This window comes from Oryx dammah, unplaced genomic scaffold (assembly GCF_014754425.2).
Source record: "Oryx dammah isolate SB20612 unplaced genomic scaffold, SCBI_Odam_1.1 HiC_scaffold_18, whole genome shotgun sequence".
Taxonomy (NCBI): Eukaryota; Metazoa; Chordata; class Mammalia; order Artiodactyla; family Bovidae; genus Oryx; species Oryx dammah.
In genome coordinates, this window is record NW_024070202.1 from 93,664,505 (window position 1) to 93,674,111 (window position 9,607).

Below are 9,607 nucleotides of genomic sequence, written 5' to 3' on the forward strand. Positions count from 1 at the left end.
TATCTCATTTTCCAAAAAAGGTACTGGAATCTTGGCTAACTTCTCCAAGGTCAGTCAGTGAGTGGCAGAGCTCACACTCACAGCTGAATCCGCCCACTCCAAGGCCAAGACGATACCCCCGCCCCGGCCGGCCGGGTGTGGCCCGGAGCCAGCCGCCGCTGCGCCGAGCCTGGGTTCCACGAGCGCGCAACCTTAGCCAGAGTCGCGCGAGGGCCAGTGGCCCGGCCAACGCGGCGCACCTGGGAGGGCTGGCGGCGTCTGTCAGGAACGCGGGGGAGGGCTCCGCTGACGGCGTGGGCGGGTCGGACTCTGCCAACGGCCGGGCGCCAGGCCCGCGTGTCCAGGCAACAGCTAAACACTGCGCGGCCCCGCCCCCGCGGCGCGCGCCTCCCGACGTTTGTGCGCGCGGCTCTCCAGCGCCCGCGAGGCGCCCTTGCCGCAGAGGAGCATCCCGGAACATCCGTGCGGCGGGTGCGCAGTCCGGCGTGGCGGCCGCTCGGTGGCTGACGGCCCCCTTGGCCCGCCGGGCTCCCCTGAGCGCCTCGGCCTCCTTGCGCCGCGCCGCGGGAGCCGGTCCCAGACAAACGCGGCGAGGTCCCGGGACCGGCAGCGGTTCGCTGGCGAGTGCAGAGGCGGCAGCCCGGTGAGCGGCAGGAATGGGCGCGGGGGCGCCGCCCCGAGACGATGCGGAGAACTCTGGTCTCTGTCTTTCTTTCAGGATTGGGAACCCTTGCCACACTCACCTGCTCAACTGAGAACGCATTACCATGGTAATACACGCTACTTACGTCTAAGAGGTTCCGAGGCACTTTTTAAATTGGTTTAGTACCGTTTGTCTCGTAGAGGCACGCTTTACTAAGCGTTGTTGCCCGCGCCAAAAGATTGGCGCTTTCATCTCCAAGGGTCGTGGGGTGGCATTGTCCAGCCCAGTGATCTAAGCGCTCTGGGTAAAGATGAGGGGGGAGAGGGGTTTTCTTGGTAGTCTGCGCCTCCCGAAGGGGACTGTAACCGCAGAAGCAGGCCCTCTTTCTGTGAGTTGGTTGGTTGAAGTCCTTTGGTTCTGTGGAGCAACTTTCACACCCAGAAAATGCCCAGGGCTCCAGTACATACCAAGAGCGACTAGTCAGGCACCTGGCTTCTGCTGCCCCGTCTACGGTCCCAAGTGGGATTCGTTCTGTGGATGTTCTTATTGTTCAGACCCTTAGCCGTGTCTAACTTTGATACCCCCATGGACTGCAGCACACCAGACTTCCCTCTCCTTGGCTATCTCCTGGAGTTAGCTCAAACTCATGTCCATTGAGTCCATGATGCCATCCAACCATCTCATCCTCTCTCGCCCCTTCTCCTCATTCTTCTCCTGCCCTCAGTCTTTCCCAGCATCAAGGTCTTTTCCGGTTTGTGGGCACTTCACATCAAATGGCCAGAGTATTGGAGCTTCACTTCAGCATCAGTACCTTCCAGTGAATATTGAGGGTTGATTTCCTTCAGGATTTACTGGCTTGATCTTGCTGTCCAAGGGACTCTCAAAAGTCTTGAAAAGCGTCAATTCTTCAGCCCTCAGCCTTCTTTAACCCTACATGAATACTGGAAAAACCATAGCTTTGACTATATAGACCTTTGTTGACCAAGTTAAAAAGTGACTGCTTTTTAATATGCTGTCTAGGTTTATCATAGCTTTTCTTCCTAGGAGCAGGAGTCTTTTAATTTTGTGGCTGTAGTCACCATCCACAGTGATTTTGGAGAAAATAAAATCTGTCACTGTTTCCACTTTTCTCCCTTCTATTTGCTATGAAGTGATGGGACTGGATGCCATGATCTTAGTTTTTTGAATGTTGACTTTTAAGCCAGATTTTTTACTCTCCTCTTTCATCCTCATTAAGAGGCTCTTTAGTTCCTCTTCACTTTCTGCCATTATGGTGGTAATATCTGCATATCTGAGGTTCTAGATATTTCTCCTGGCAGTCTTGATTCCAGCTTGTGATTCATCCAGCCTGGCATTTCACATTATGTTCTCTGCATATAAGGTAAGCCGGGTGACAATATACAGCCTTGATGTACTCCTTTCCCTATTTGGAACCAGTCTTTTGTTCCATGTAAGGTTCTAATTATTGCTTCTTGACCTGCATACAGATTTTTCAGGAGGCAGGTAAGGTGATCTGGTACTCCCATCTCTTTAAGAACTTTCCACAGTTTCTTGTGATCCACACAGTCAAAGGCTTTAGCATAGTCAATGAAGCAGATGTTTTTCTGGAATTCCCCTGGTTTTTCTATGATCCAGCAGATGTTAGCTATCTGATCTCTGGTACCTCTGCCTTTTCTGAATCCAGCTTGTACATCTGGAAGTTCTTGATTCATTTACTGTTGAAGCCTAGCTTGAAAAATTTTGAGCATTACCTTGCTGGCATGTAAAATGAGTGCAATTGTACGGTAGTTTGAACATTTTTTGGCATTGCCCTTCTTTAGGATTGGAATAAAAATTGACCTTTTCCAGTCCTGTGGCCATTGATGAGTCTTCCAAATTTGCTGGCATATTGAGTGCAGCACTTCAACAGCATCCTGTTTTAGGATTTGAAATAACTCAGCTGGAATCCCATCACCTCCACTAGCTTTATTCATACTCATACTCCCGAAGGCCCACTTGACTTCACACTCCAGGATGTCTGGCTCTAGGTGAGTGACCACACCATTATGTATATCCAAGTCATTAAGACTTTTTTGTATCACTCTTCTGGATTCTTGCCACCTCTTCTTAATCTCTTCTGCTTCTGTTAGGTCCTTGCCATTTCCGTCCTTTATTGTGCCATCCTTGCATGAACTGCTCCCTTGGTATCTTCAGTTTGCTTGAAGAGCTCTCTAGTCTTTCCCATTCTGTTGTTTTCCTCTGTGCCTTTGCACTGTTCATTTAAGACAACTTTCTTATCTCTCCTTGCTGTTCTCTGGAATTCTACGTTCAGTTGGCTGTATTGGTCCCTTTCTCCTTTGCCTTTCCCTCTCTTCTTTTCTCAGCTGTTTGCCTTGCATCTGAGTTGCATTTTATTCACTCAGCATATTTTATTCATCCCTGCGATGTTCCAGACATCATTCTAGGTCCTGGGGAATTAAGCAAACTCATAGATAAAACCTCTGAGTAGGGAAACATACAATAAATACATAAACAAAAAGTATTATTAAATAGTAAAGAGTGCTTGGGGCAAGGAGATAGGTGACAGTGCTGGGAGGGTTATTGGGAGGCCATCTGTACTTCCCCCCTCTTTGCCTGGGACAGTCTCAGTTAATGCTTGTTGAAGTGTGTTGGTTTGGGCATTGAATTATATGGTCACCTTAGTAGTAGAAAAAACACAGGCATGGTGTCTGGGAGGTTTTTCTGAAGAGGTAGTATTTGAGCAGAGGCTAGCACAAAGATAAGAAACAAATTAGGCCCGCTGTGGAGATCTGCAGGAAGAGGAGGGAGCAGGGAGGAGCTTAGCGCATTTCGGTACTAGAAGGAAAACAAGTGTGGCTTGAAGCCGAAATGGCCTTCATTAAGGATTTGAGAGTTTTAAGTCAAGAGCTCTGTGTTCTGAGACCAGAAATAGCCAAGAGCCATGGGGTTGTAGTCAACCAACCCAGCCAGCTCAGAACTGAAAAATTTCGTTCCTTTAAAGTAATTTTCTAACAGACTTATTGAGCTAGAGTTGATACACAATAGATTGTACATATATAAAATGTACAGTTTGATAAGTTTGGCATAGGTGTACAGACATGAAGCCATCACCACATTCAAGACATATGATATGCAAATATTTCTCCCAATCTGTGGCTTTGCTTTTCATTCTCCTTTCAGAATCTTTTGAAGAGTATAAGTTTTCATTTTGATGGTGAATTTACCCATTTGTTCTTTTACAGACATCAAATTGGATATCATATCTAGGAAATTTTTGCCTAATCCGAGGTCACAAAGGCTTTTCTCTGTATTTTCTTCTGTAAGTTTTATAATTTTGAGCCATGTAGGTCTGTGAACCATTCTGAGTTAATTTTTGCATATGGAACATATATGAAGTTCATTGTTTTGCACATGGATATTCATTGTTCCAGCAGCGTTTATAGAAATGATTATCCTATCCTTGTTCCACTGAACTGCTTTGGCACTTCTGTTGAAAATCAGTTGAATCAGTTATTTGAATCAGTTATCTAAATATACATGTGGGTCTAGAATCTTCCACAAAGAGATGAAAACTTTGAATAAAAATGTCAAACCTCTGTCTTATATCCTTTGCATTTCCATATGAACTTCAGAATCAGTTTGCCAATTTCTACAAAAAAATGAGAACCTTGAATAAAAATGTCAAACTCTTATGTGAATCTTAGTTCTCAAACCATTTTAGAGATTAAAACACACACTTTTTTTTTTTTTTTTTGGCATTTATTCCAGGTAAGTCAAGTGTGTTTGACATGCAAGAGTATAAAATCAGAAAGGAAGCCAAGACTCAGAATCCTTAAGAGCTTATGGCAGTGCACATCCAACACCCCACAAGGATGCTTTATCAGAGATGCAGTTATCATATGGGGCTCCATATTGTTTCTCTTCATTTGGATTTCCTCACAGAAGCCAGGCCACTGTGTTATAATGTCTCATCTTCATTCCTGCCTTTCCTATCTAGGAACATCCTCCATTTCACTTAACAAAAATGTATTTTAGTATTTTTAACACATTGACTATGTTTCTCTTTGTTTAACTGAGGACATTTTTAAAGTGAGGTGTTATGAAGAGGACGTCCGTTTTATACAAACATTTAGTCCTTAAAGGCATCCTTGATAACTTACACACTCCTCCTTTCCCTTGCCTAGAAGAGACACCTTTTTTGTAGTATACTCCCATCTGTTATTTTCTGTATGAGTGGGTCATAGGAATAGAGAATTCCTCGCAGCCTTGTGTGGCTGTAGCAAAACTTCAGGAATCATTTGTTCCCAGGTTAGGATGGTACCCATTCCTTTGGATACCCCACAGGGCCTTAACCAGGCAGCGTGATTGTGGCAAGAGCACTGCTCCCAAGCCTGGTGAACGCCAGTTTGCACTGTGACCTTGCCGAGCCTCTGCTTTTCCATTTTTAGGATGCGAATATACCTCCCTCCCTTGAAACTCATGAGGATTACCGATGATAAAAGTGATGGCAACATCCTTTATTAAGTGCTTAGTGTCAGACACTTGCTATGTGCCTGAGATTCGTGTCTCCCTTAATCCTCATGACTGCTTAATGAGGTTGAGAGTATCACATAACAAATGCCAAAATATGTATTTGATCCTAATTAGCCAATACATTTTAATTTAATCATTATTAGCAAAGCTCTGAAACATGCACAAAAAGAGAGTAGTAAAATGAATCACTATATAGTCGTATCTCAGATTCAGAAATTTTGTAAGCATTTTGCCACCTTGGCTTCATCTATGTTTTATTGGTCGGGTTGGGGTGGGCAAGGTGCAGTATTTTAAAGAAAATCTCAGGCTTCCTTTTATTTCATGCCTACAGATTTTAGTATGCTTGTCTGAAACGTGTGAACATTTTCTTCTATGACCCAAAGCCACTCTCAGATCTAACTGAATTAATAATTACTTGATACTGTCAAATTTTCTCAATTGCTTTAAAAAAAAAAAAAAGCCTTTTTATGGCTTGTTCTAATCAAATTGCAAACAAGGCCCACATACTAATTGCCATAGGTTGGGGCTTTTTAGTTTAGTTTTTTGTGTTTTTTGGAGGTTTTTTGTTTTGTTTTTGAAAGAAAGTAAAGAGAACGCCGCTTCTCTTCTTTGGAGGGCATCTTTGGGCAGGCGCGTGAGAGCTGGGGAAGCCTGGAACACAGAGTTCTCCTTTGTGCCAGCCTTCCCCTCCCCCGACACGCACTCCCCTCTGGCCCTTCGCCTTCTCTCCCCCGCCCTGGTTTATCTCCCTGTACTTCACCCTCTCGTGGAATCACACAGCCCGCAATGTATAGGTCTTGTGCCTCAGTTTCTCCGCCTTGCTCTCCCAGTCTCTGGGCGCTTAAATCACGTTGGGTCTCTGGGGACGGTGCTTGATAGGCAGTCGCTGCATCGGACTGCATATGACTTCTCTTACCGCTTTATATAAACGTTTTTGGCTGTCACAGGTTTTTTTTCCCTTTAGGAACTTTTTTTTCCCTTAAGTTCGGTGGGAAATGTTGAAAATTATATATTTTCAACACATTTTCAAGGTTATAAGAACTAACTTTTGCCTCGTTGTATGTACTTGCCTTTGCAAGCCAGCTAAAGGGAAGAAGAAAGGCCGCGGCAAGTCGCGTGGGAAGAAGCAGAAGAAGCCGGAAGTGGACATCCTCAGCCCCGCCGCCATGCTGAACCTCTACTACATCGCGCACAACGTGGCCGACTGCCTGCAGCTGCGCGGCTTCCGCTGGCCAGGCGCTGCCAAGACAAAGAAGGGGAAAGGCAAGACTTAAGCGAGAGCATTTCCCAGCCCCTCTCTCCTGAAGAGAACAGAACCCGGAGAAGAGAAAGCAGGATTATGCCACCGTTGCAACCAAAATAGACTTTACTGAAGACAATCTGAGGTGCAAACTGAGTGTGCTTTTCTGTGGTAGATAATGATAAACGCATTTTACTTCCTCAGCTAAACCCAGATATGAGTGAGTGAGCCAGTTTGGTTTTTCAGAAGTTCATGGGTGGGGGGCAGAAAGTGTGCGGTAATTCCCACGCAATGTGGTAGAATTGATAGAACTTTTAAAAGTTAATGTAAATCTGGGTTAGAACTGAACCTCGCTGTCCAAGGGCAGTTCTAGCGTTCATGAGTTTTCTTTTGCCCAGAAGGGTTTTGTTTTTTAAAGTAGACATGACAAAAAGCATTGCATTTGCTCATGGGTCCCTCTGTTGACCACAGTTTCCTTTCCTCATCTTTTTCTAGAAAAGTAATAAATATTTTGTTACTAGCATTTTCTCCTCAGCAGCCTGACTCTTGTCTGACTTGAATTAGCCACAGACACCGATGGAGACCAGGGTGGTCAGCCCTGCTCTGACCTTGCTAGGGCTCGAGAACAGTAGCTCAAAGGAATGACAGGGTCAGTGGTCCAGGTGCAGGGTGCTCATGCTTAGTCCCTAAGTCATTTCCCACTCTTTGACCCCATGGACTGTAGCCTACCAGCTCCTCTCTCCATGGGACTTACAGGGAGAAGGAGATAAATCGGCCCTCGTCCCTCTCTCCTTTCTCTTTCACCGAACTCTTCATCCTCTTTTTCTCCACATTTACATCTTCCCACCTTCTGCAGCCCTTTCTTTTAAGCTTGGCTGACCCTGACTCTTGGAGTCACTACTGGAGATGAGCCTTTTGCTTTCTACTGATATTCTGGGATCTCCCCAGCCTGTGTGAATACACTTAAGAGAGAAAACCGCAATTGGTTGTGCTTGGCCCCCAAAGACCTAAAGCCCCAAATATGTAACATGGAAGGAAAGGCACCTTTAAGTATAAGCACCATCTTTGAATCTCATAACTATCAGAGATTTTGTAAATATCAGAGAAAAAAGGCAAGTATGTGAAGCTTTGTACCAGAGAAGGGGGATTTTGCTCAGAACCTGTGAGCTGAGGGTGACACTTGTCTGGCTGTGTCGTCTGTGTGGACTTAGTGTGAGCCCTTGGTTGGCTGTCAGGGGACCCTGACTCAGGTCAGGTGAAAGATGGTGCTCCTCTTAACCTGAAAGGACCCTGTCTGTTCCTGAGAAACGGGGCAACCTTCCCACTCTGCTGACACTGCGGCGCTGTATCCGAGCAATTTCTGTGGACACACCAGCTCTAGTCCACTCCTTCTCAAACCTGGGCATGCACCATGGTCACCAGAAGACTCCCGAAAGCTCAGGTTGCTGGGCCCTACCCAGTAGGAAGGGTGGGGTTCAAGAATTTGCGTTTCCACTAAACTCCAGGTTGTGCTGCTGCAGGACCCTTGGAGAAGCCCCACTCTAGTTTTTGCTGCCTCACCAGATGCTGAAAGACCTGACGGATCTCTGACCTTGTAGGATGTTTGAGGCCCTACTCTGCCTCTCTTGGGGTTCAGGAGCTCGTGTCTGAGCCATTGTGTTTATCTGAACATCAGGGAGGTGGCAAGTGCATTGCTGCTTTCTGATCTCCACAGCAGGAGAACGTTGCTGAAGAGAGGACAGGCGTGCCAGTCACAGACTTCTGTGGGCCGAGTGGATCATCTGGAGCTGGCAATGCCTTCCTCTTTTGAGATGGTTAAATGATAAGCGCAGAAAGCACTAGAAGCATTTGAACAGAGGAAGTACTGACCTGATTGGATGGGGCGCTGTGTACTTGGAGTCTCCACCCAGGTTTTAGCAGAGTGGCTATTTAGTATTGTGCTCATTGCAATACTGGGGCTCTGAGAAGCCCTTAGGAGTTTTGAATTGAATAGCTGTGGCAGAGGTATAGTGGGTGTATGACATGAACTACCACACGCAAGCCATATAAAAGTTGTGGCACATTTTACTTCAAACAAAATTTTTTTTGATGAAACACTTAAAATTTTCAATAAAATTATCTTATTTTGACAATTTCTTGATTATCTGCTAGGAAGGTAAGACAGGGTCCTTACCCTTCAGGTGCTCACAGCCTGGTGAAGGGGGCTGATGCCCAGGTTCCATTGTGGTGGCAGCTGCATTTCTATTTCCACTTGGATAAAGCACATTCATCTTCTGGTTTATGCAGTTGATTAAGAAGAGGGTGAGACTAGCCTTTATAGGATGCCTGGGGGGCCTCTGATGATAAAATAGGTCCTTGAACCCTGCGGTTTTTCTTTCTCCTAAACGCAACTCAGCCAGGATCCTGCTCCTTCCTATGGATGAGAATTCAAAGGGGAGCCTGTGAAAGGAGCCGTGACGGGAACGTCCACACACAGGCCACACGTGGGCTGTGGGAGGCAAGCCTCCTTGCTGTGAGGCTACTGGAGCCTTTTGTGAAGGAAGCGCTGTTCCAGTGCGAGGGAAGAGGCAGGGCCCCTGGCCAGAAACTCCAAGAACATGCAAAATGTCCAGGGAGATGTGGCAATGCGTGTGGAGAGAGGATATGTATATTTATTTTTGCCGCTGTTGAGGGCCCTCAACAGTGAAAGCACAAAGTCCTAAACACTGGATCGCCAGGGAGTTCCCTGGAGGACATTTTTTAGAAAGGAAGTATCCCTTGAAAAATTGATGACAATTTAAAAATCCCTGGTGGCTCAGACAGTAAAGAGTCCTGCAAAGCAGGAGACCTGGGTTCGATCCTTAGGTTGGGAAGGTTCCCTGGTGGAGGGCATGGCAACCCACTCCAGTATTCTTGCCTGGAGAATCCCCATGGACAGAGGAGCCTGGCAGGCTATAGTCCATGGGGTCGGAAAGAGTCAGACACAACTGAGCAACTAACCACTGCACACAGTACAAAAAGGACAATAAGAGTTGTTTTTTTTTTTATTTCAAACTTACCAAAAGAGCAAGAGGAAGTGCAATGACACCTAGGCCTTTTACCTAAATCACAGTTCTCAGCTTGGCTCTATTCACATTTGGGGCTGAATAACTGGTTGTCATGAAAGTCTGTCCTGTGCACTGTGGGATATTCAGCATCATCCTGAGAGAGTC

The 9,607-nt window shown here is 46.0% G+C and overlaps 1 protein-coding gene across 1 annotated transcript; it reads left to right on the forward strand.

Annotated features, from left to right (window-relative positions):
* The first annotated feature begins 420 nt into the window (after positions 1 to 420).
* Positions 421 to 6,939, forward strand: SMKR1 (small lysine rich protein 1). Its single transcript, XM_040259619.1, has 2 exons — positions 421 to 770; positions 6,256 to 6,939. Exons 1-2 carry the CDS (start codon positions 768 to 770, stop codon positions 6,448 to 6,450), a joined length of 198 nt encoding a protein of 65 aa, XP_040115553.1. The 5' UTR covers positions 421 to 767; the 3' UTR covers positions 6,451 to 6,939.
* The last annotated feature ends 2,668 nt before the right edge of the window (positions 6,940 to 9,607 follow it).